This window comes from Myotis myotis, unplaced genomic scaffold (assembly GCF_014108235.1).
Source record: "Myotis myotis isolate mMyoMyo1 unplaced genomic scaffold, mMyoMyo1.p scaffold_m19_p_16, whole genome shotgun sequence".
Classification (NCBI taxonomy): domain Eukaryota; kingdom Metazoa; phylum Chordata; class Mammalia; order Chiroptera; family Vespertilionidae; genus Myotis; species Myotis myotis.
In genome coordinates, this window is record NW_023416320.1 from 8,438,786 (window position 1) to 8,465,544 (window position 26,759).

At 41.3% G+C, this 26,759-nt stretch overlaps 1 protein-coding gene and 1 non-coding gene across 3 annotated transcripts; both read right to left on the bottom strand.

The window, feature by feature from the left end:
* Nucleotides 1–1,697: 1,697 nt before the first annotated feature.
* On the bottom strand, nucleotides 1,698–25,405 carry CUNH8orf37 (chromosome unknown C8orf37 homolog). Of its 2 annotated transcripts, XM_036337775.1 has the most exons (7): nucleotides 25,224–25,405; nucleotides 22,556–22,643; nucleotides 19,256–19,320; nucleotides 18,646–18,711; nucleotides 12,292–12,387; nucleotides 8,202–8,344; nucleotides 1,698–1,964 (listed from the first exon to the last, which is right to left on the bottom strand). In XM_036337775.1, the coding sequence occupies exons 1-7, from the start codon at nucleotides 25,376–25,378 to the stop codon at nucleotides 1,933–1,935; spliced, it is 645 nt and encodes a 214-aa protein (XP_036193668.1). In that variant the 5' UTR covers nucleotides 25,379–25,405; the 3' UTR covers nucleotides 1,698–1,932. The 2 variants fall into 2 exon arrangements, with proteins under 2 accessions (XP_036193668.1, XP_036193669.1); XM_036337776.1 differs by lacking the exon at nucleotides 1,698–1,964 and having other exon boundaries at nucleotides 6,595–8,344.
* Nucleotides 25,406–25,878: 473 nt separating this feature from the next.
* Nucleotides 25,879–25,960, bottom strand: TRNAS-AGA. The gene has a single exon. It is a non-coding gene; the product is annotated as a tRNA-Ser (tRNA).
* Nucleotides 25,961–26,759: the final 799 nt, after the last annotated feature.

Genomic DNA, 26,759 nt, shown 5'->3' on the forward strand with positions numbered 1-26,759 from the left:
TGGGTCCCCTAGGCCTCAGTGATGGCCAAGGTTGGGCTCAGATGTGTGACTTGATGACTCAACAGCTGTCCCAAAATTGCAGTAAGAATTGTAGACTAGAAAAGGGGAAGTTTAAGCTTTCCTTTCTCCCGCCCGGAAGCAATGTATGTTTCTAGCACAAGTATTGACACACGTGCTGGCAGTTTCCATTCTGGTGATGTTATAATCAATGATGAGCAAATGGGGAATGTCCAGTGTTGAGTTTCACTAGGTTGTGAAATAGCCTAAATGTACTAGCTCGGCCTGCAGATGTCTGTATTTTGATGTTTGGTACTGACCAGAATCAAAGCCACTTACCATAAAAGACCGACAACTGCAACTCCCTAGGAAATCGTGACTTCTCCTGTCTGCTGACGAGTGCCTAGGGCCCCGCTGCCACAAGCCCAGCACAGCGCAGGTGGGCGCTGTACGTGGACTGCACTGTGCTGTGCAGCTCCCTTTAAGTGGATAAGACGAGGCGTGGAGGTTCTAAAGATGTTTACATCAAAATAGGAAGAAAGCTGAAAGGGAAGACCTATCTAGAATCATGGCAGAAAGTTGTCCTTAAGGTATGCATTTTAATTTTTTTAGAGAGAGAGGGAGAGAGATAGAGAGATAGAAACATTGACGAGAGGAACATCATCAATCGGCTGCCCCCTGCATACCCCCTCCCCCGACTAGGGATGGAGCCTGCAACCCTGACATGTGCCACGACTGGGATTCGATCCATGACCTCCTGGTGCATAGGTTGATCCTCAATCACTGAGCCACACCGGCCTGGGTCCTATCCTGTTGAAACTCACATCTCTTTGACCCCAGAATCTGAGCTCTTCCCCACATGTATCTCCCCTTGTCCCAATGTATGGCTAGTGTAACACTGGGTCTATAAAGTATTTTAAAAGGAACAGTATTCATACCATTGCAAGCTAGAAGAAAAGTTATGTCATTAAATCCAACTCTCATTTTGTAGATCAGCCTGAAGACACAGTTGCTTACTCACAATGATCCAGGAAGTCAGCGGCAGAACTGTCCCAGACGGTAGAGTCTGACATCTAATCTCCAAGGAGAATAAAATAAGCACACAAATAATTATAATACAAGGTACTATGTAAGAAATAGAAAATTCAAAAGCAAATGGGAGGAGGAGAAATTACACTGTTTGGCTGGGGTAGGTTGTGGGGAGGGTAGTCTGGATAGTGTACACCACTTCTCAACCCTTTTGGTCTCAGGCCCCCTTTTCACTCTTAAAAATTATTATGAACCCCAACTAGCTTGTGTTTTTTTGGAAGTTTTATCTATTGACTAGAGGCCCGGTGCACGAATTTGTCTAGCCAGCCCGCCCCGATTGGGATGGGCTGATCAGGGGCGGGGTCGGCCTGGGGGAGGGGCTGTGGGTGGTTGGCTGGCTGGCCCCGCCCGCTGGTCAAACTTCCGGTCGAGGGGACAATTTGCATATTAGCCTTTTATTGCATAGGAGATTTTTTTTAAAAATATATTTTATTGATTTTTTACAGAGAGGAAGGGAGAGAGATAGTTAGAAACATCGATGAGAGAGAAACATCGATCAGCTGCCTCCTGCACATCCCCCACTGGGGAAGTGCCTGCAACCCAGGTACATGCCCTTGACTGGAATCGAACCTGGGACCTTTCAGTCCGCAGGCCGACGCTCTATCCGCTGAGCCAAACCGGCTTTGGCTGCATAGGAGATTTATTGTATTAGAAATTAAAACTAAGAACATTAAATACTATTAATTAAAAAAATAAACCCACGATGTGTTGTTGAATTTTGTGAAAATATCTGTATTTCCCAAAACAAATGTAGTGAGAAGAGTGACATTTGTTTCACATTTCTGCCAATCTCTTGAATCTCTGGCTTGATAGACGATAGCTGGACTCGTACATCTGCTGCTGCACTCACTCTCTTGAGACGTTGTTTTGGTTGAAGCCTAAGAAGAAAATTGGGCCTCACGTGACTATTCTGCATGACTACATCAAAACTTTCTAAGTGCTAGTTTCTTAAAAGTTTAGTGCAATGAGGAAACTGAAATCATATCAATGAAATTTTAGTATTTGCTACATTAAAAGCCATTGGTCTATCTTGCACTTTAAATGCACAGTTTTGTAATATCATGCATTGGTGGCTTGGTAATATTGGTTTGCTGAATTATACAGATCTTCCAAATATTGTCATGTTTCATGATATAGTATCAAAGATTTTATTTGTTCATATCACCACTAGTCTTATCAGAAAAGTCTTTAAGTATGAGGAAGATGTCATGGTCACTGGTGAATAAAATTTCCTAAAATTCAAATTTTTGCTTGAGGACTCGAATGTTATCATTGCCAACAAATACTGGAGGTGACTCAGTTCATTTTTGAGAAAATGTATGGCAAATATTCAATATTCTGAATAACCACAGTTTATCTGTCAGTTTTCTTTCAAGCAAAAATGGATTCCATGAAGAGTTGTTTCAGCATACAACTCAATTGCACAAGTTCTTTTTGTGTGCTCCCCATAGTCATAACAGAATATTAAAAAGGTATGTTCTTGAAGGCTGAGATTGATAAAATTAATAGGTTTTACTACCTTTATCAAGGACATTTTTAAGTGAAGTTGGCTTTTTCTCCTGCAAGTGCATAGTGCCACTGCTTCGCATCATGTTACGTAAGGTGCCTGCCAGCAGCTTTAATATCTTAACGTTACTAAAATAGGTTTGACCGTATGCCAACTCCGCCTCCCCCCCCTCCCCCCCAAGAATCCTGGGGACTCCATTGGTGAGAACCATTGGTGTACAAGATATAGGCTTTGAAAAATGAGTCAAACTTAGATAGGATAAGATAAGGAAGAGAAGAAATATCAAGACGGTATATCTAAGGGACCGTGGGTAGGATATAGATTTGGCTGAAAGAGAGAAGCAGAGGCAGATAACGCTGAAAAGATACTGTGAAAGGCCCGGCATGCCTTCATGGTGAACAATTAGGTTTAAACCAGACGGGAAGAGACTAGAGTGAGTGGATTTTTGGTTTGTTTTTGAAAGTTGTAGCTTCAACTTATATAAAGTTAAAGCTGGCCATATGTACATTTACTAGTTATAAAATAAAAACAATAGCATAGCTGCTTTTCTTATAAGGAATATTTAGGGAATGAAAAAAATAAAAAGCCTTGTCATAGTACTTAAGCTACAAAAGAGTTGTCACCATTTCGTTTGGGCAAATGAAACCAAAAAGTTAAGTAACTTCCCAAGGGATGTGACTTTCAACTCTGATTCTGTAACACTTCATGTTGTCACCCATTATCTCAAGGCATTTGGGGAAAGTCTGAAAATAAATTTATCAGCCACATGTATATCTATATATCCCATGCAATCTTTGAAAAGAGGGCACAAAATGGTGTCATGTACACAAATAAATATGTTAACTCTAAAGAGACTGTATAGTTTGAATATTTTCTTCCCTTCAAGAACTATTTTTTTTGTAATCCTCATTTGAGGATATTTTTTCCCCATTGATTTTTAGAGAGACTGAAAGGGAGGGATGGAGGGAGGGAGAGAGAGAGAAACATCAATGTGAGAGAGATACATCTAGGGCAGTGGTCAGCAAATTCATTAGTCAACAGAGCCAAATATCAACAGTACAATTGAAATTTCTTTTGAGAGCCAAATTTTTTAAACTTAAACTATATAGGTAGGTACATTGTTATTAACTTAATTAGGGTACACCTAAGGCTTTGGAAGAGCCACACTCAAGGGGCCAAAGAGCCACATGTGGCTCGCGAGCCGCAGTTTGCTGACCACGGATCTAGGGGATTGAATCTGCAACCCAGGTACATGCCCTTGACTGAGAATTGAACCTGCAATCCTTTGGTGAGCCGGCGGGCCGGTGCTCTAACCACCTAGGTACACCAGCTCAAGAACGATTCTAAATAATAATAGGTTAAGCTGATTAATAGGGGTAGTATGTTAGCTGATAGAGGTTTTGTTAAAACATAACAACTGAGGAAAATCAACATTTGAAAGTGACTGCTAAGTTTCATCAGAGTACTGATGGATACAAAGACCTTTTAGTTCTTATTTTTAAATATCAGATCAGTAAATGAAGGAGGAAAAGCAATTCAAAATCATAGTCTGATGACATCTTCTTTCACTCAAGAAAAGAAGGATGCTACCCCACCATTTCAACATGGCTTGCTCTTCCAGCACTTGGACCTGGCTCCTTTAAATACCCACATTTTGTTATACATGTTTGCACATACACCAACACACACACACACACACACACACACACACACACACACATTCCCTCTCTCTCTCTCTCTCTCTCTCTCTTATGGTATGCTTCTCCTCCCCAATACATTTTAAAAAAAATTATCAAAATTATTTCAAATTAATCCCAATATGAATGTTTTACTAAACAATAAAAATGTTACTAAATACAGAATAAAGCTATTTATTATTTATTCATTTTTTGGTAGGATAGGGACCAGAGAGTATAATATAGTTCAAATAAAGTAGCCACCTGGCTTGACAAAAAATAAGTACTTGCTAAAGGTAGAAAATTATTATAAACATTGAAAACAAATGGGCAAAATATCTCATATATTTTACAGATTTTGCATTTTAAAATTATAGTTCACCAGAAACTATGCTTTTTGTTTACATTGATACTAAAGTAATTACATTTTGGATTGAATTATAACTGGTAATAATTTATCCCTTTGTATATAAAATAACATTCTTTCTGTATCTTAGATTAAAATGTATAATATTAAAAAGCTTATAAAGTAAATTGCAAACTAAACATAAAGTCATATATATGTTTCTGACAATGGGGAATTATTTACAATTACTGTTATAAAATACCAGACAGCCCGGCCAGAGTGGCCCAGTTGATTGTCCTGTGCACTAAAAGGTTGCCGGTTCAATTCCTGGTCAGGCACAAACCTGCATGTGGGTTGGATCCTCAGTTGGGGCACATATGGAAGGCAACAGATCAATGTTTCTCTCTCACATCAATGTTTCTCCTTCTCTAAGCATGTCCTCGAGTGAGGAATAAATAAATAAACAAATAAAATGCCAAACATGGGTAATATATCCAAGTTATAGGATAGTTATGATGAAATAAAAGTATATTTTTAAATTAATAATTTAGTAAATTTGTTCATTTGCATACAAAGCAAACATCACCATTATGACTAACTAGAGGCCTGGTGCACAAAAATTTGTGCACTGGGGGGGGGGGGTGTCCCTCAGCCCGGCCTGTGCCCTCTCGCAGTCTGGGACACCTCGGGGGATGACCACCTTCTGGCTTAGGCCCGCTTCCTGGGGGATTGGGCCTAAGATAGCAGTCAGGCATCCCTCTGGCAGCCCAGGAGCCCTCAGGGGATGTCCATTTGCCAGCGGGGAGCAGGCCTAAGCTGCAGTCAGACATCCTTAGTGCTGCTGAGGAGGCGGGAGAGGCTCCCACCACCACCACTGTACTGGCAGCTGTCAGCCTTGCTTGTGACTGGGCAGAGCTCCCCCTGTGGGACTGCACTGACCACCAGGGGGAAGAGCCTGCATTGAGCATCTGGCCCCTGGTGGTTGGTATGTGTCATAGTGACCAGTCATTCCCAGTTGTTCTGCTGTTAGGGTCAGTTTGCATATTACCTTTTTATTATATAGGATAGAGGCCTGGTGCACGGGTGGGGGCCGGCTGGTTTGCCCTGAAGAGTGTCCTGGATCAGGGTGGGGGTCCCGTTGGGGTGCCTGGCCAGCCTGGGTGAGGGGCTGATGGGTGTTGCAGGCTGGTCACACCCCTTCAGGGTGGGAGTCCCCACTGGGGTGCCTGGCCAGCCTGGGTGAGGGGCTGATGGCTGTTTGCAGGCTGGTCAAGCCCCCCTCAGCGGGGACCCTCACCCCATAGAGGTTTGGCCAGCCTGGGTGAGGGGGGGCTGATGGCTGTTTTCAGGCTGGCCACACCCCCTTTAGGGTGGGGGGTCCCCACTGGGGTGCCTGGCCAGTTTGGGTGAGGGGCTGAGGGTTGTTTTCAGGCTGGCCAAGCCTCCCCGGTGATGGATGCTCCCAGCCTCTCCTTTTTTTCTTTTTTTTTATTCTGGGATTTATTTACCTTCTATAATTGAAACTTTGTAGCCTGGAGTGGAGCTCAGAGCCAGCCAGGATGGGCCTCCTGCTCGCTACAGCTCCGTGGCCACGGCCCGCTGAAAACAGGTATCTGGGGTTTATTTACCTTCTATAATTGAAACTTTGTTGCTTTGAGTAGAGCTCAGAGCTGGTTGGGAAGCTTGGCTTCCTCCATCATTGGGGCAACCAAGCCTCCTGCTTGCTCCAGCTCAGTGGCTGCCAGCTGCCATCTTGGTTGGGTTAATTTGCATATAGCCACTCTGATTGGCTGGTGGGCGTGGCTTAAGGCATAGCAAAGGTACAGTCAATTTGCATGTGTGTCTTTTATTAGTGTAGATGTGCCCAATTCCATGGGGTTCTGAATGTGTGAATCTTATTGCTGTGCTGTTTTTTTTTTTGAAATAGGTGACTTCAATCCAAATCCCTCTGTTTCTGGATACATTACAGTGATATAAAGTTTTAGAGAGTAAAACATTTTTATTGAAAGATAAGATTTATAAACATATTCATAATACAAAAATGTGAGTTTCTGCAAACAGGAGATTTGATTGGTTGCAATACTAGACTTACTGAGTTTTACACATGTGCAAATGTGTCATGGCTAGGAGAAGGCTTTTCTTCTTTGCTGAAGTAGGGTGGCTGGATTAAGCACAAGACTAAGAAGATCCTAACTTTGCTTCAATTACTCTTGTTCAGCATGCCTTGTGTCAACAATTGAACTATATATTAGACACATGCAGTAAAGAGGTTTTGGCAGATTAGACAACTCTTGGCTGGGAGCTGGTAATTTTGAGGTAACTGATTTCCTAGATGTGCTGCTATTGTCGGTTCTCCAAGTCTCACTAATGTCAATAGGCTATGCTCTATCTCCCTTTTCATACTCATCTAATAAATAGTATGTCACTCTGATCCCGCCAGAAAAATCAACAGGCTGCCTGAGAAAATATCTTACTTGCTGTGCGTTTTACTTAATTATAGTTTTAGGAATGAAAAGCTAGAAAGTAATGAAAAAACCAAAAATGACCTGTCCATATTTGGATCTTTCCTTGGGATTTTAGGTGCATCAAACTTTTAAAAAACATATAAATGGGTATTTGTGAAAATAAAGAGCCAAGTAACTTTTAATATATATACAAACAAAAGGAGGAGAAAGAAGCTAAAACCTAAAAAGCATGCTTATCATTACTGTTCATAATATCACTTTGAGTTGGTGAGGTCAGATCAGCTGTAGGTAGTGTATTCATTTACAATATACCTACACTCCTGGAAACCCTCCAATTAGTCAGTGCTGACAAGGTTTCTGCCACATCAACTCTGATCCTTTGCAGCAACAGCTCTGACTGGACGAGGGGACGCCTATACTCCTCAGTGACTCTCCGCACTGGCCGGCTTTACCCCATTTCAATGCGGTGAATGAGGAATATTTACGCTAAGTGTATTAGCGTCAGTAATGCTGCAGTTGCTAATAAATGGCTATAGGTTGGTATAAAACTGCTTAATTAAACTTGCGTTAAGTAGAAGAGAGGCTGGCAAAGAATTTGAATAACTTATTACTTTGCTTACAAAATGAAATGTCCAGTATATCATAAAGGAGTAATTCCAAAACGTTAAATAAAGCACATTATCTTCTGAAGTCTATTTGTCTTTGAAAATTTGTAGTCATTAAATGAAATTTATTGTCTTTTCCCAAAGGGCATGCTACTGCTATGTACCTTTACTTAAATATTATGATGATTAATAGAGACTGCTCTCATGGATATATTTGTCTGAATGTGAAAAGGCTATATTATTTGTTTATTTAATCCTCACCCGAGGATATCTTTTTTAAATTGGTTTTTAGAGAGAGAGGAAGGTGGGCAGGGAGAGAGAGAGAAAGGAGACATCAATTGAGAGGAGAAAGACTGATTGGATGCCTCCTGTACGCATCCGGACGGGGATCGAACCCAACCCACAACCTAAGTGCCCTGCCTGGGAATCAAATTTGCAACCTTTTGGGTTATGGGATGATGCTCCAATCAACTGAGCCACCCAGCCAGGGCAAAAGTCTGCATTCTTAGTGTTTACCACAAACCCAACGCAGCTGATGGTCCGTCTGCAGGTCAGTCAGTTCGACAACAGTTCTCCAGCTACACTGGCAGGCATAGGCCCGTGCTCCTTTCTTCTTTACCAACTTTGTTTTTAATTTGTGGAATTCTGGCATGTTGTTCCTATTAGTAAAACATGAATGTTTTAGAACAGTGGCTTTTCCAGTGCGTAATGACTTAAAACAAATTCTAGTTGCTTTATTTTCCCATCTTTATTAACATCTGAACATTCAACAAACCTTGGTTCCCTTCACACAGATAATAGCGGATATGCTTCCGTGTTCTTTCTGATGGCATTTCCTCAGTAACTAGCACTTTTCCATGGCATTTCTCTAGGCCTGTTTATTAAGGCTAATTAGAACATAATGACCTGATAAAAGCTGAAAAATTACGATTTGCTTTATCAGAGATGACATGGTATGATAATACGGTGACCGCTTCTCTGACTCCTGGCTCAGATCAAGTGAGAACAGAGTGCAAAGGGTGGTGGTTCATCTCCTACCTCAGATACTTACTACACCAAATGCTAACGTCTATTTGTCTTCTTAAGTCTATTTGTCTTCGAAAATCTGTACAGTCATTAAATGAAATTTATTGTCTTTTCCCAAAGGGCATGCTACTGCTATGCGCCTTTACTTAAATATTATGATGATGAATAGAGACTGCTCTCATGGATATATTTGTCTGAATGTGAAAAGGCTGCATTATTTGTTTATTTAATCCTCACCCGAGGATATCTTTTTTAAATTGGTTTTTAGAGAGAGAGGAAGGTGGGCGGGGAGAGAGAAAGGCCGGCAATATGGCAAATGGAGGGGATATGAGAGGCATAAAAATTATGCTCTTCTGATGGGTTAAGTATAGAAATTTTTCATTACTAGAGAAAAAGTACCTGTTAATTCCATGTGTTGAACTGACATATCTTTCGTTTTTTAATGATATGTTATTTACTTATAGTGTCAGCAATAAAATAATACCTAACCTACATTAAGTGACAATGTTAAAATAATTAAATCAATTGGCAGGACCATCATGAAAATGATAACCATCTGATTGATGTAATTATAAAAAAAGACTAGAGAAGTTAATTTATGTTTAATTAATTGAAAGTCAATTATGATTTTCAAGATAATCCACATACTGAATTTATCTAACTATTCCATGGCAGAAGAAAAATATAAACTTTCAAAATAGAATGATAAATGCAAAGTAAAATGATGAAACACAACATAAATATTAAAAAAAAAGAGATATAGTCCCATCTTTTTTGGTCACTGCAGAAGGCAGGCTACAAAGTGCCCTCTGGTGGCCAGTGGACACCACATTCAGTCCTGTACTGTGCAAAATCCAGGCACAATTTTGAAGGTTAGAACCTCACAAAATCAGAGAGATTTTCCAGGTCAACTGTCTGACTCAAGAAACTGAGACTTTGACCAGCTAAGTCTTAGCTAAGGTTATAGTGAGCCAGGGGAAGAAATGAATCATCTAAGTTTTGTCAGAAAGAAAAAAAAATCCACAAAACCATGTGTTTAATGAATACTAAAAAGTTAAGTGAAGAAAAATGTTTTTTATTCAATCTGCAATATATTTTGACAGATTTAACATCTGATACCTGATTTAATTTTTAAAAAAATGTTTTTTAAAGTTGATTTTTAGAGAGGAAAAGAGAGGGAGGGAGGGAGACAGAGAGGGAAACATTGATGTGAGAGAGAGACATCAATTGGTTGCCTACTGTACCAACCTGATTGGGGATTGAACCTGCAACCTGAGTATGTTCCCTGACCAAAAATCGAACCGAGGCCTTTTGGTGCACAGGACGATGCTCCAATCAACTGAGCCCCACAGGCCAGGAAGTGACCGAATCCTTAATTAGGGGTTTTAGGAGCGCCAGAGCTGACTCCTGTGACAAAGGTAATTGTTAGCAGTCTGGGGGCTCTGGCTGTGGCCACAGTTTGGGGGCTGCCGCTGACCTGGAATCTGATGCTGAGACAAATGATGTCAGAGAAAACAGAATCCAAAAGAGCCAACAAAAAGCCCCGCTGGATGTAGCCTTTCCCAGACACCCCGCGCTCGCTTTCCTGGTTTGAGCTGGGATGTTCCCCGGGAGGGTTCTGAGCTCTCTCCAGACGGTCTTCCGCTTTAATGCCCCAAACCTCACACTCCCTCACCCTGCATCTGACAATGACTGGCAGTGCCTGTGCCTGACCCTGTGTAAAATAAAACTTCTCTTTCTCATGAACAAAACAAACAAGCAACCAAACAAGCAAGCAAAGCCAGGCTGCCACAGATCTAGAGTTCTTAACTGAGACACTGCAAGTTCCTCAAGTACTAACTAAATCACCAAAACGCTCACTTACTGCCTCTGCTCCGTTTTGATATTACATGCATTCTATTATTCTGTAAAAATTACTGGTGCATCTTGGTGACATGTGGGAATTATTAGTCACTCTTTAGATGAACCAGAAGTAGTATCTAGCAGAGGAGTTAGAAAAGTCAGAAAAGGCAAAACAGACCTGAAATGAAAAGTTAACTTTTCCAATAATGGGATTACAGGTGGGCTAACCTGACCTCGGATTTGGGGAGGTCACTAGGCTTTATTTGGATTGAGGACTGTGAAACCTCTTAAATTATACTTTTTCTGTATATTTGTACATTTCAATTTACTTCTGTGTATATGTAGAGAAGATTCAAAATTTTCATAAGATTTTTAAAGCAGTTCTTGAAAAAAATTTGAAAACTATTACATTAGAGGAGACTCCTAGAGATTAACATGAGAATGGATGTGGGAAGAGGTCTGGAAAACTCCCCCTTTTCTTCCTGCTACTGGAGAGTGCTACAATGTATCATGATTACTTGTATGCCAATAGACAGTCTTTGTCTAGGCATAGGTCAGGGAAGACACTAATGAATGATATGTGCGCTATTAATTTTTTAAAATATATTTTATTGATTTTTTACAGAGAGGAAGGGAGAGGGATAGAGTTAGAAACATCAATGAGAGAGAAACATCGACCAGCTGCCTCCTGCACATGCCCCACTGGGGATGTGCCCGCAAACAAGGTACATGCCCTTGACCTGAATCGAACCTGGGACCCTTGAGTCCGCAGGCCGACACTCTATCCACTGAGCCAAACCTGTTAGGGCTGCGCTATTAATTTTTAACTCTAAATTTTTATTTAAAGTGAATGCACAGTTTGTTTTTATCACTTATGACATCTTAAAAACATTAGGTAGTCAGTAGTGTATGAAAATGTATAAATTGCAAAAGTATGAGTAAGCCTATCCTGACCGAAAGAAGGGAGGCAGACATGTATCAACCTAACATTTAGATAAAATGGGAAGGTGTCCCAGGAGGTGGAGAGCTTACACAAAGTAATGGGGAATGGGAGTATTGAGGAATTTGATGTAGCTAAAATCTTGTGAAGGAGGAAAGTGTACGGTGGAAAGACAAAGCTGGGTGAGGAATAGGGGCTAGATCCTGGAGGCCTTGGGTGCCATACTAAGGAATTTGGACAGGATTCTGTAAGCAGAAGGGTTCTGGGTAGGAGAATGGCACACTCTTAGCTATGCCTTAATTCTCAGCAAGGAAAAGGTGGTCTGAAAGAAGACACTGTAGGCAGAAGAGTGAGTGAGAAGGCTATATCTATATTCTTTTAAAATATATCTATTTTTATTGATTTCAGAGGGGAAGGGAGAGCGTGAGAGAGATAGAAATATCAATGATGAGGGAGAACCATTGATGGGCTGTTTCTTGCGGATCAAGCCTGCAACCTGGGCATATCAAATTCCCCTCCTGACCAGGAATCGAACCGTGACCTCCTGGTTCTTAGGTTGATGCTCAACCACTGAGCGACATTAGCTGGGCAAGAAGCAATATCTAGATTCTTGTCCAGAAACAACATGTTTTACCTAGGCTAACAGCAGACAGATGGAAAAAAAGGAGATGGGTGAGAGGAATGTTGAAGAGGTAGAGGCCACACAATCTGGCCAAGTCCACAAGAGACATTACAGCAAAATAGAAATATAAAGTTATACGTGGTGCATTTTCACAGTGAAATTCTTTAGAAGCTTACCTGAAAAACAGATAATCGCACGATTTGTCCCACATATAGTCATCATAGCTTACAACCCAGAAATCACACGCTGTACAACGCAGATGGTCACAGGATCTGTTCAGAGAAAAAGAACTGTACATTAAAGATTATCGGTATGTTTAAATATAAAAAAATACGGTGATTCATAGGATATACCATATATTACAAATTACTGAGTAAACAACAGAAAAATAAAGATTAAACTGATTGTAAATTTTTATACTAAAGGACTAATTATATATCTAAAATTCCAGGTTAATTTCTACATATACCTATTTTACTAAGATCTTATATGCTGACACATTTATGCACACATATATACTGTACAGGTAGAAAAGAAACGGTTGTGTAGATCTTTTAGTTCAATGGTTTTCAAATTGTGCCTGAGGGAAGTCTTCACTTAACTTCTTTAAGTTGCTTCCTTTCCTAATAAAATTTTCAAGAATGCCTTTATCACAGAATTTGCCACGTTATGTAGAAATGAATGTCTCCCCCTTAAGCTACTTAAGTGCTGGGACAGTATCTTATTTGTTTGTTTCCCAGTGGTTGGCATTAATGCATTCATCCACTCATTAAAAAACAAACAAACCATAGGCAAAAGTAGGTTTACAGTTGTGAGTACACAAAACAGTTTATTTTTATATTATTATTTACTAAGTATTGTATTATTTTTCACATAAACAATTGAAAACCTAATTTGCTCCATCCTGTATTTACTGAAAGCCTGCTATGTACTAGTAAGATTTTGTCCTCATGGAGCTTAGATTCTAATGAGAAAAGAAATAAACAGTACTCATCACAATGTTAGAAGATAAAAAATGCTTCAAATGAAATAGTAAGTAGAGCAGGAAAAATAAAACTGAGAGTACTGGAGGGAGTGGCCTGCAAAGGCCTCTCTGAGAAGGTGTACCTGAGTCACTTAAATGGAAGAGGGGTTAAGAGAAAGGAGGGAAAAAGCGAAGATGCAGTGAAGAGCAAAACGATGATGCAGGAAAGAGGACAGAACTGCTAGAATTACACTTAGTGAATGTCTGAGGAATTCAAACGCCAAGCAATTTTTACAGCTCATGTACTACATGTAACTTTAGGAATAAATGATTATGACAAAATTTATGAGTTGCTGCTGCAAACAATTTGATTTGTATAATAATTGTGGCTTACTTTAAAGAATATTGCTTGAAATATTTAAAAACTAGAATCAATATAGATACATTTGATCACCTAAAAATTAAAAGGAAATGAGTTTTTAAGATACCAAGAACAGGAGCATTTGACATCTTGCTTCCCAGGAATGTCATCAGTTAGGCTCAAATAAACTCTTATAGAAATTCTCAAAAACAAAAAACACCAAAAAAACCCACAAACCCAAAACAAAAACAAAGTGAAAAATAGTGGAAGAAAAAATTTTCAGCACAAGGTTCAATACTTACTTATACTGTTCAGAGTGTTTACAAATGACAAAGACAAAGCTTAAAAATATATTCAGCCCTAACCGGTTTGGCTCAGTGGATAGAGCATCGGCCTGTGGACTGAAGGGTCTCAGGTTCGATTCTGGTCAAGGGCATATACCTTGGTTGCGGGCACATCCCCAGTAGGAGGTGTGCAGGAGGTGGCTGATCGATGTTTCTCTCTCATCAATGTTTCTAACTCTCTCTCTCTCTCTCCCTTCCTCTCTGTAAAAAAATCAATAAAATATATTTAAAAAAATATATTCAGTCTCACTAATACAGGTATTGTAGAATGGTAGTTAAGAGCGTAGACTCTGAATACAAATTGCCTAGGTTCAACTACTGATTCTACTATTTTCTAGCTGTGCAACTACAGTCAAGTAACTCAACTTCTCTCTGTAACTGTTTCCCTATATGTAAAATGGGGATACTAATAATTTTTATACATCTTTTAGAATTACAATGAGGACCTAATGAGTTAATAATGTTAAAGTGCTTCTAACAGTGCCTGTTTGTTTAAAAGGTACAATATACAAATAATTAAAATTTAAAGCAACAACAAAATAAATTTTTAACCAATTTAAGTTAGCAAAAATTAGCACCCTCAGATATTTCTGATGGGTATGTGAACTGCTTTAACCTATGGGGTTATTTTAAAGTTAAAATTACCCCTCACTGTTGCACTAGCAATTCCATTTTGGAGAAGCTATTGCATATAAATTAAAGCACCAATATAAGCATATATCTCAAGAATTTCTACTATTGTATTGTAGAAGTGGCAAAAAACAAGATACCACTTGGATACCTACCTAAAAGGGAAAGAAATGAATAACATCCTATCTAATAAAAGAGAAACATGGTAATTAGTGTCACTCCACTACCCTTCCCATTGGCTAATAATTGGCTAGGGCGATATGCAAATTAACTGCCAGCCAAGATTGCGGTTAACTGACAACAAAGATGGCGGCTAATTTGCATACTGCAGGCAGGATGGCGCTGGCCATTCTGCCTGCCCCGCTGCCATCCGGGCCTGCTATCTGTGACCTGGATGGCGGGTGACCCCTGTGCGACCCGACCCAGGGCTGGTGGGCGTGACCCTGGCGGTCCGCCAGCTGTCACACCCCCAACCGGCCCTCCCACCAGGAGATCCGGGCTGGCGGGGCGACTGCTGCCCGTCAGCCATCAGTCACACCTCCCGCCGGGAGATCTGGGCTGGTGGGGCGACTGCGACCGCCAGCAGTCTGCCCGCCAGGCCAGATCTCCCACAATAGTTGCCCCGCCAGACTGGATCTCCCGCAGCAGTCGCCCTCACCAGCCTGGATCTCCCGCGGGAGATCCGGCACTGGCGGGGGTGACTGCTGCCCGTCAGCCATCAGTCACGCCCCCAACCAGCCGTTCCGCCAGGAGATCCGTTCCGCCAGGAGATCCGGGCTGGCGGGGCAACTGACCGCCAGCAGTCTCCCCGCCAGCCCGGATCTTCCCCAGCAGTCGCCCCGCCAGTGTTGTTTTTACATCATGAGTTTTCTGTTATATCATTTTATTATTGTTTATTTATTAATAAAATTGTGTATTATTTTCATATCCATTGTACTCATTTCCTTTTATCTCCCACACTTTTGTTATAGAGAAAGGGCAAATAGCAACATTAAAATATTTCCTCTAATTAATTCCCTTTCAATGTGCACGAATTTCGTGCACTGGGCCACTAGTACAGTATACTTATACTATGCAATATTAGGCAGCTGATAAAGAGAATTAATTTTTCACTGACCTAGAAAGATGTCAAAAACAAGGTGCACAGTAACATATATAGCATGACCCTATTTTTGTAAAAACAACAACAAAAAATTCCTAAACAGGTATTTATAAGGTAAGAACATGGAAGAAAATGTAAATGGTAATATACTATCAAGCCCACACTGGCTGTCTCAGGAATGATGGGAATGGAGGGTGGAAAGGAGATTACTATCCTTCTCTTTATACATTTTTCAAGTTTGTTTTTATTTTTTCAATAAGGATATAATCCTTCTGTAATTAAAAAATAATAAAGTAAAACCCAAATATTTTTCACTTATTTTCCTTAAAATTCAAATATAGTAACTTCAAAATTGCAATTTTTTTTTTTTTGGCTTAACGATTCCTTTGAGAATAAATGCTTTCTGTCTAAAATTATGTTTAATCATAACAGTAACTAAACATTTAAAATCTACACAAGTTTCATAAGTCCATATTTTCTTTTAAACTGTGAGCAATTTATGAAGTTGTACTTGTACATATGGAAATTCAACACAATTATATTTGTATACACTTGTACTTGGATTTTGAACGTACAAAGTCAGGAAATGCAAAATGATGGTTCCCAAAGCTGCCATAGCTTGCTTCCTTATGCATATGCAGTTTGTTACATGATTGCACAGAGTGTTAACTTTAATGCTTTAATACATATGTGCAATTTGGCTGAATTATTGCTGTTGTGGGAACTATAATTTTGAATTTCCTGACGTTCTGTATGTGTAAAATCTCAACCATAATGTTACATACAGCTTTTTAATTTAATTTAAAATTTAGTAGTTTATTCAAATCTATTCACACTACCACAGTTTCCTACAAACACTGTCCTTTGAGAAAAATAAAACTCACTTGCAGCTAAGAAATCACGCTGCTGCTACGATTCACTTTGTTAGATCATAATTAGTACCAGTCTGTGCAATAATCCAGCCTTGCAATAGTTTAAAAAATAATTAGGAGTAAAATTCGATTTGGCTTGAAAATAACGCCTTAGTCTTATCTGTACCTTATTAATGCCACCACGCTTCCTGCTACTACTCTTTCTCCCTTCCCCATCAACGGGGTAAAAACTCAAATCTTTACACTCTAAAATCACTGAGTATTACTCCTAAACCAGAACTCTACCCAGAAATCAAACAAATAAAACACATAAAAAAACAGGCAGAATAGACTCAATTTCACTTATTCCCTGGACGTGTAAATCAGTGCTTATATTCAGGGCTTAAAAATATTTATCTTCCATAACTACATATAGCTAGAGCATACCTAAAATAAAGTAATGGCCTGACTGGCGTGGCTCAGTGGTGGAGCGTCAACCTATGAACCAGGAGGTCACGATTCCCAGTCAGGGCACATGCTGGGGTTGCAGGCTAGATCGTGTGTGTGTGTGTGTGTGTATGTATAGGAGGCAGCCCGTCAATGATTCTCTTTCATCAATGATGTTTCTATCTCTTTCTCCCTCTCCCTTCCTCTCTGAAATCAATAAAAATATATTAAAAATATAATGTAATGATTCCAATGAAAGATAAATTGTCACTTTTCTTTTTCTAAAATGTGGAGGCAATTGAATATGAAGGTGTCATCAACAGTTTTGTCCCTTTGTCCAGCCAATCAATAGAATGTTTATTATTTTGAAGATGTTTATGGTGGGGATTTTCCAAATACAGCCCAATAGAGTCTTCTGCCCAGACCCTGTGGTTTTCAGTAAAATCCTGTCAGATCTACACAGTAGACAAGGGACTCTTGATATCTGGACAGATGGAAAAGAACAGCAGCTGCAGTAGCAACATCAGCCACGGTTCTCCCCTCTTACATATATTACCTGGCCTTCTACAGACTGGTTTACTAGAAAGCATAATGGAGCAGGACTCAGTTACACATTTGAATCCTTGCTTTGTAATACTTTATGTGACCTTGGGCAAAGCACATTACTTGGGAGTCATTCCTAACAATGTTCTCTCTTAGCCGTTAAATTCACTGAATTTTGTCAATTCTAGATTCTAAACAGCTCAAATGTGACACCTTTCCCCTACAGCCACTGCCACCACTCAGCTCACAGCTACCATCATCTCTTTCCTGGACCACTGTGAAATACTGCCTGCTGACTGGCCCTCTCCTGTCTTGCCTCTCACCTTCCAATCCATTTTCTATTCAGCAACTAAAATAACTTCCTTTAGAAACACAAATATGATTAGGTGACTCCATCTGCTAAAAACCAACCAACCAACCAACCACCCACCCACCACTTGCTTTCACTGCATCTATGACCCACTTTTTCTAAAATCTTCAGAGGATTACAGGGCCGCCAACAAACCTAATGTCCCTCGACTCCCTCTCGGCCCCATCAGGAGCCACTCTTCCCCCACTCCCTGCGCTGCAGCTCCCCAGCGGCTCTCAGCTCCTCCCACACGCTTCCCAGCTCAGGGAGCATCGAACATGGCATACCCTCTGGGCCCCACGGTCCCCTCTCTTCGCTTCACTTCTACTCATTTTTCATATCATAGGCTGAGTCGATGTTACTTGCTTAGGGGAGAATTTTCTAAGCCTTCGTAGTAACTGGGGTGCCAATGATCTATGCTATAGTCTTCTGTCCTTCCCCTTCACACTACACATCATGTGAAAATTAAACGCCCATTTTGGGAGTTTTTTGTGTAGGGTCCCTCTCCTCATCTAGACAAGGCTCACGGCGTGTGGCCTCTCACGGGGCTGTTTGGCCAAGTCAGTGTGGGGAGAACGGCATGAAGCTGCGGGGCTGTGCTGCTTCGCTCGTCTTACCAACCGGCTCCCTCTGCCCAGAAGGAAAACGGGAGGCAGACGCTCACCCTCCCGGTCCGGTGGGGGCCAGGCGGGACCGCGTGGTCCAGGCCCTGCACGTGGGGCCCAGAGAAAGGCATCACCACCATGAGCAGCAGAAACCCACCATCACAGCTTTCAACGGCGACCACCCAGAAATGACTGAGATCTCAGTAAAGCGCTCTTGGACTGGCTAAGAAAATACACTTCTGACTATGAAACAGATCGATGCCAAGATATCTGTTTTAAAAACAGGGTATCAAATTGGAAAACCGAGTAAGGAGGTATATTTCTGACATCCCACCTCTGTGAAGTCGTTGTCCCAATTCCACACGGCGCAGCGCTTCCACCGAGGTACACGGGGTTGCAGCTAGGTATGTTCAACAAGCGGGAGAAAAGGAAAATTACAGGAAAGAAATAGGAGACATTAGTTTGGCTTTGTTAACGCTACAGTCTTATAATCAAATTGTGTATTTTCCTGAGCAAGCCAACCATTTTAAAGAAGAGGTGTTTATTCCGGGCTCACTGCTTTATTGGGTAGAACCTGTATCGTCAGGAACACTCAAAGAGTTAAAATGAGTCACAGAGAAATGTGTTTGCCAAATAATGTGAGGGACAAAGTAAATACCGAAGAACATAACAGAACATTAATTTTGAGAAAGTGTTCACACTTTTTTTTTTCACATGGCAGAAAATTATTTACAATAGCAATAATCTCTCATTCAAGTTCCTTTCCACTAAGGGGTCACAGACCATAGGAACACGAAAGATATTGCTATTGGTCTTTCTCCTGAAAGCCAACCAGTGCTTTGTTGTTCAATGTCACTGTTGTTTAAGGTAATAAAATCGCCTAGACTATGCTCATAGTGTTTGCTCACTAGTGTGTATAACTTACCAAAGCAATCTCAACTTACCTTTTACCGCGGCCTTGAATGGGAGCACTGACAGATGTGTTACCTGAAGATTTAGGTTTTAATTTCTGTTATGAAAACAAAACAATAAAAGGCCAAGAGTAACTTAGATAATTGTAACATGAAAACTAATAGTCTTCATTTTATAACAAGAATATTTTTAAAATGACTTAAAATAAAAAACTTGTATCATTTTAAAGTTTCCGAAGTAAAAACAATGATCAAAACCTTTTTCTTAAAGGCAAAAGGGAAGTCGACCTCCCTGTGGAATTTGCAAATTACTCTGCTTTTAGTCTAGGAAATTGATATACTGCCATTATTAGCATGCTAAGATTTAGAGTCACTTTATAATTCTTCAATTAATACTGAAGTTCAATGATTTAATATGAAGGGCCTTCTATTTAAAACCTCATCCTGGAAAAATTCAATTGAGGGGAAAAAAACACCTCAAACTCATTTTTAAAGGCTGTGAATAGTACTCACCTGAACTAAAAATAAACTAACGAAACTCCTGGGCAACTTCAGGAATATTAATTTTGATCAAGTGGAAAGGTATCAACCAACAGGCATTTGAGGAGAATGCGGACCTACCTAGTCACAACCATACAGTAGTTCCTATATGGTTACATAACATCGTCATCATTAGCAGGCATTTATTAAGTGTTAACTGGTGTATAGTACCAAACAACATAAACCCACATACTAAGCCCACCGCCAAGAAGAGGAAGTGAGATGGAGAAAAGGCAATTTAAACTATGCAGCAACGTGGCTTCATTTGACCTAGGAGGCAAAGATATTTTATTTTACTACTTCTTTTAACTCTTCTATTTGATGTTAAACAGAACTGGAAAAATTTGGGGCACACGTCTCAAAAATAATAACGTGCATGAGTCTCCTTCTGCTTTTCCAAAGGTTTCATGTACCATCCAGGCTCCTGCTTATGACCTGGAGCTGGCAAACTGTGATGTTTACTGTAGTTTCTGGGCTCTTGTGTGGGCCTGAGAGCAGCAGAATGGGCAAGCAGCGGGGGAAGGAGCAGTACTCCCAGGAGCTTGATCTGGCCTCTGAGGACGAGGTGGGCATGGATGGGCCATTCAGACGCTTCTTTTCCTTACCCACTCAAATGTTTTACATAGACCTGCTCTCCTTCAGAAGTTTATTTGGGTTTCTTTCTCCCTTGCAGGCTGGAAACCTGAATATAACTTAAAAAAGGAGCATGCAGAAGAAGTACATAAAAGTTTATTTCCTCATGATTGTAAAAGTTACTTTTATTTCAAATTAGTATATCTTTTTTTGTCAATCCTCATCCAAGGGTAATTTTTCCATTGGTTTTTAGAGAGAGTGGAAGGGAGAGAGGAAGGGAGGGAGGGAGGGAGAGAGAGAGAGAGGGAGAGGGAGAAAGAAAGAATCATTGATGTTAGAGAGACACATTGATTGGTCGCCTCCTGCATGTGCTCCAACTGGGATGGGGGATTGAACCTGCAACATTTTGGTGCTTGAGTACACTGGCCAGGGCTCAGATTTGTGTATCTTAAAGCCAAGCCAGAGACATATTTCCTTCTGCTTTTGAAATGCCATGAACTGAAGAAATGGTGTCTCACATACAGATATTCACTCTGTAAGTACTTAATAATTAATTGCTCAGGTGATCAATGAATCACAAGAACATCATGTAGTTTATTTTTTCTACTATTGATTAAATCAGCATAGCTATTTGGCATTTATGATGCATTCTTGTTCACAGAGTATTCAACACCATTGCTATTGGGCTGACATGTAAATCAATGAGGCCACCAGCTTATTAATTACCTTGGATTAATTAAAAATGTTAAATTTAGAGAAATAAAGATAAGGTCTATACTAGCCATTTTATTCTTTGTCTGGTTGACAAAAACGTAACTAGCCCATGTCCATATCCTTAACACCAGCACTGCCTAGTGGTGTTCAGTCCACTGTCTTGCTTTAGTCTTCCCTACCCTTAAAAAGACTTTGGTATTATAGTTATCTTTTTAGATTTATTTTTCTTTGTGGTCCTTGTAACTCAGACTGTCATTTGGTCTCTTTATTTAAAATCTAACAAATATATTTTATAATGACCAAAATGGTAACAATTAAAGTATATAAATGCTCATACACTACTGGTAAGAAGACTATAACTGATACAGCACTTTGGAGAACACTTTGGCAATGGGTAAAAAACTGAACATGAGCACACCTTAGAGCCTAGCAATTCCTCTTCAAGGTTTGCACATCCTAGAGAAACTCCTGTATGTGAGTAAAAGAAGAGTGCCAAGGTATCTGAAGAGGCATTGTTTGTAAGAGCAACGACTGGGCATAATTTAAATGTCCATTACCAGGGAAGTGGATAAACTATGGTAGAATTATTTAACAAGGTATTATTCAGCAATGAAAATGACTTATAGTGAATACCTATGTAATAAAAGTATACAAGTATGGATAGAAAGGTTAGTGGTTACCTCTGGGTAGGAAGGCAATTAAGTAGGATTTGGAGTTTTTAAACTATACTTATAATTTTTATTTAAAAAATTAAAGCAGCCGAAACCGGTTTGGCTCAGTGGATAGAGCATCAGCCTGCAGACTGAGGGGTCCCAGGTTCGATTCCGGTTAGGGGCATGTGCCTGGGTTGCGGGCACATCCCCAGTAGGAGATGTGCAGGAGGCAGCTGATCGATGTTTCTCTCTCATCGATGTTTCTATCTCTCTCCCTTCCTCTCTGTAAAAAATCAATAAAATATATTTAAAAAAAAAAATTAAAGCAAAGCAAATATGGCAAAACATTAATATATGTTCAGCATGAGCAGTATATAGGTGGCTGTTATATTATTTTATAACCTTTTCATAGAGTTAATGTAGATACACAAGCATTTACTAGTAACTATTTAAAATATTAACAATGTAGTCATGGGTTATGGGATAACAGCAATGGCATTGCATCTGAGATGCTAAGCACATTCCTATATGAAAGCTGTTTGTTTTCGGTCTTTCAGAAAAGTGTTCTTATAGAGTCTATAAATAAATACAGGTAACCAACTTCAACTATGAGTTGACTTTTGTTATAGCAGCTTTTCTAATTTCGCATTCTTGCTGAAAATGAATAGCAAAAAACACACAGAGTTTCTAATATTTTATTTCTTCTACAACTCTGTGGAATAATTTATTTAGATGATAGTATTTCTCAGAATGCAAAGAACTATAGATACTTGTGCATTCTGTAAGTTTTCAGACTATTTTAAACATCTTAAAATTGAAAAAAATTATTGCATATTTATAACACTTGACTTACAAAGGATTTTTTATCAAAGATGGGATCTTCAAATATTTCATTAATAAGACTGTCAAGATCATCTTCTTTTTTAAATCTTCCTGTTGATCTGAAAAATAAAACAAAACAGCTGAAGCTTAAGAGCACATAAAGTCAGCCAGTAATAGAAGAGTTTTATTTAAATAAAGTCTATTATTAGAGTTGATAACAAAGGATAAATGCGACATTAGTTTTTTTCCTGCTATGGACACAACCTAAGTTTGTTGACAAAAATGTAAGTTGTCAGTTACAAGTTTACATACTTAATATAAGACATTTAAAGCTATACATTTTATTCAAGAAAAAGCTGGGCATGTACTTTTAAACATCGACTACTTATCTAAAGAGCAGTTGTTCCTGGTATCCAGATGTCTCATGGTCATTTATTTTATTATTTGCAGAGCTATCATTTAAAGGGACAACTTCAGTATTTTAACTCTCATAAGGAAAAGATACAGGCTACTTCACTATACAAGGGACAGGTAGTCTCCTGTTCATAAATTCATAATATAAATCAGTTCCTAACTTTTAAGTATCAATGCTGGCTCAGGAAGATTTTTTAATGTTTGACATTATGTATCCAGTAGGGATAGTATTTGGTATTAGGTTTAGGGCCTTTGCTGCTGTTGCATAATTAACCCTTACAACTACATGGTCAAGTGAAAAGTCTGAACACATGAAAACTGCACTGGCTTGCTACAGCTTTTATAAATGTGTTACTGAAAAATGTGGTGTAGTAAGGTGAGGTGGGGTGCTGGAAGCATTACGGCTCGACTGGAGCCGTCTAAAAGGACCTGTGTCTGGAGAGCACCCGCCTTAGCAGCCCTTTCCATGTTAAGTGGCCTGATGCCAGACGTCCTACCACTCTGCACCTAGTTCTCCTAAGACAGTGGTCCGCAAACTGCGGCTTGCGAGCCACATGCGGCTCTTTGACCCCTTGAGTGTGGCTCTTCCACAAAATACCATGTGCGGGCAACAACATACAAACCTGACTTACCCAAACTTCCCAAGGAGATGCAAGACCATTTTTCACATTAGTGTTTGTCAGTCATCATTGTCATGATTTAATTTTATGGATATGGTAAGGTAAATTGTAAGGAATTTAATTTTATCAGTAAATAATATCGTTATTAAGTATGATACCAAGTTTTATTCAATGTCCCTATAGTTTAGCTAAGACTTAAAACTTTAAGTAAAGTTTATTAAGTTAATTTTAGGGAATGTTGTGGAGTGAAAGAAGATGTAGTGTCGAGGATTGAGAAAGGTATGTTGAGATGGTTTGGACATGTAGAGAGAATGAACGAAAGGAGACAGATGAAACAAGCATACAAGACGAGTGTGGATGGGAGAGTTGGAAGGGGCCGACCTCAGCGAACGTACCTCAATCAGATTGAGGACATTTTTACCGAAGGCCAGCTTAGGAGTAGCCTCATTAAGTTAATAACAATGTACCTACCTATATAGTTTAAGTTAAGACAGACAGACACTTGGATGGCTCTTTGATAAATTCTCCCCATTCCCTACAGGAACGAATAAAAAGAATAAAAGAAATCGCAAGGTGATATTGCTGTGGGACTGGGATGGTAGAGGTGCCGGGAATGAGCACAAAAGGATCTCCAGCACGTGTATGCTAATGAGCAAATGAATGAGTGATGCCTGCATAAGCATCCAATCAAATGAACGCTGGCCCATTCAAAGTGGTCAATTTTGTTGGCGCTACACTTACTTTTTTTAAAGAATGCTGCTTAGTACTCAACTGCTTTTTAGAACTTGTGTCTGAGCTTCAGAATCTTTTCAATGTATTTATCTTCTGAGGGTGAATTTTTGTAAACACATGTATGTCATTAGAGGCAAGACTGGTAAATTCGCTAACAAAACACTTGTGGGAATCACGCACACGCACAGCAAAACCGAACCACAGACGCAGCCGTAGCGGACAAGAGTGCCTTTCTCGGTGGTTCCAACGCTGTGCGATTCCGCAAGCGTCGCCAGCAGGAGCTCTAGCGAGAGGTGCTGCCGAGGCTCACTCGGAAGGACAATCTCATTCAGACACAACATTTGTGTTCGTTTGTTTTTTGGGGGTTGAGGGGGACATGAGACGAAGAAGGAAGTCCTCTTCTTGTGATTACACAGAAGAAAAAGACTGACAAATTCCAACGGTCGTTTTTCGGATCAAATATGACTTAAAATCTTCCCCCAAATCCTCCGAGCCAAAGAAAAACAAAAATCAGCCGAAGACAACAGAACGGAATGATTTTTTTGGCAACCATTGTTGCAAGGGTTACTCTGCTTGGGGAACGGGGTCAGAGGCAACAGGCTGAGGTTCTCTGCGGGCACCTCACGGGGGTCACCCAGGGAGGGCCCCGAGCGGCCCCCCTCCCTCCCCGCCTCCGTGAGGACCCCGGGCTCGGTCTGGGGGAGGCGCGGGCTGCAGAGGCGGGGCCCGCCCTCCGCGCCGCGCCGGGGGCGGAGTCAGGCCCGGGAAGAGGTGCCCCAGACCCCCGCACCCGGAGCTGGGGAGTGCGCGGCCCCAGGGGTGGGCACTGGGAACCGTGGCGCGAACCGGGAGCAGAGCTGGCAGGGAGGCCTCGGGGCTGGGAGCCGGCTTCCCCAGAAGAGCCCCCCCTCCCCTCCCCTCCCGCCCGGTAACCTGAGCTTTTCGTTCGCCTCGGCTCGGCTCCGGTCGCTGCCGAGGATGCCGCCGCCGCAGCCTTTGGGGCGCTCCGCCACGCCCAGTCTCAGCGGGTCTGGTCTGCAAAACTTGGACTCAACCTCATCCAAGAGCTCGTCCAGGTCCTTCGCCATCTTGAAAGGCAACGGTTTCTCTCCGCTCACCTCGGGGCATCAGCCCAGCGGTTTCCAGGGGCAACGCGAGAACGCGCCGCGCGCGCCCTCCCCTGCGCCCCCGCCCCCCTGCGCATGCGCGCGCGGTGCCGAGGCGGCCCGGGCGGGGCGCGCGCCGGACACGCTCGCGCCGAGCTCAGCCCCGTGTCCGCGCGTCTGCCGGCGCGGGGGTTCCCGGGACGGCGGTCCGCGCTCTCCCTTCCTGCGCGACCTCGCGACGTTGCTTTGCCTTCACTCGGTCCAGGTTGTCGGGCGCGTTTCGGTCCCATCTCCCCCTCCTGGGTCCAGATGGTCACTACACTCACATGACTCCCGAGCTCCTTCGTCCGCTCCTCTTCCGGGCTTACCGAGGGGTCCCTGTTGTACCGCGGCCATTCTTACAGGCCTTAAATTATCTGCGGGGAAAATGGAAAACACTCCGAAAGGAAAACAAACAGTATTGGCAGCAAAAGTTTGGTTCCCGTAGTCGGCAGGATTCGAACCTGCGCGGGGAGACCCCAATGGATTTCTAGTCCATCGCCTTAACCACTCGGCCACGACTACCTCTGCTAATTTCAGCAGTGAAATCTATATGGAGCCTATGCACGTGTCTGCTACAGTAACATTGGGATCGAGGAAAGAAACGTAAGAGAATATTTGAATGGTCTGGCTCTAATCGTTTTAGCGTTTTGAAAGGACTCTTAGAGCACATCCCCTCCAAACTTCGCCCCTCCATCAGAAAAACTGAGTTCTAGTCGATCTGTAGAGTTAGACAACAGGGGAGCGGGAGGAGAGCCCAGCGTTACTGTACACCCGCTTGCCCGGCGGTGGAGCCATTTCCAGGAGGGAACCCGAACGCTGGGGCGGCCGACCAGCCTTTGGGCTTCCTGGCCTTGCTCCCAGCTTCATTCCCCAGCCTCGCTCTTCAACAAACAGCTCCCAACAGTTCTTTTTTCATCCACTAGGTGACTAGGGCATTAAAATGCTATTTCCCCACCGATCTAAATTCGTTATGTCCCAGCGTTCCATGAAAGCACTACTTTGAAAAGAGTAATGGGTGATAACAAATGTAAGGTATTGTCACTTAATGGTATTCCTACAAATACTACACAAACGTAACCCGAACTTGAAATATTTCTAAAGTGGGGGTAGCAAAGAGATCGGCACCCTTGGAGACGAGATAGTTTGATCCAGATGATTTAGTGGCTTCATTTATTTGGTTTGTTGTTTGTTGAAAATAACTTGAATGACCCCGAAGAGCAACTTGCAGCAGTTGTGCTGGAGCGAAAGGTACCCGCTTACTAGAGCCCACTGTTAAATTTTCCCTACATTTGGGTGCCAGTTGTTAATGCAAACGTTATTA

Coding starts and splice junctions, on each gene's coding strand:
- CUNH8orf37 (XM_036337775.1), bottom strand. CDS start 25,378: ATGGCGAAGGACCTGGACGAGCTCTTGGATGAGGTTGAGTCCAAGTTT. Junction 18,712..19,255: donor ATTCAAGGCCGCGGTAAAAG/GTAAGTTGAGAT, acceptor GAACATACCTAG/CTGCAACCCCGTGTACCTCG. Junction 8,345..12,291: donor TGCGATTATCTGTTTTTCAG/GTAAGCTTCTAA, acceptor TTTTACTAATAG/GAACAACATGCCAGAATTCC.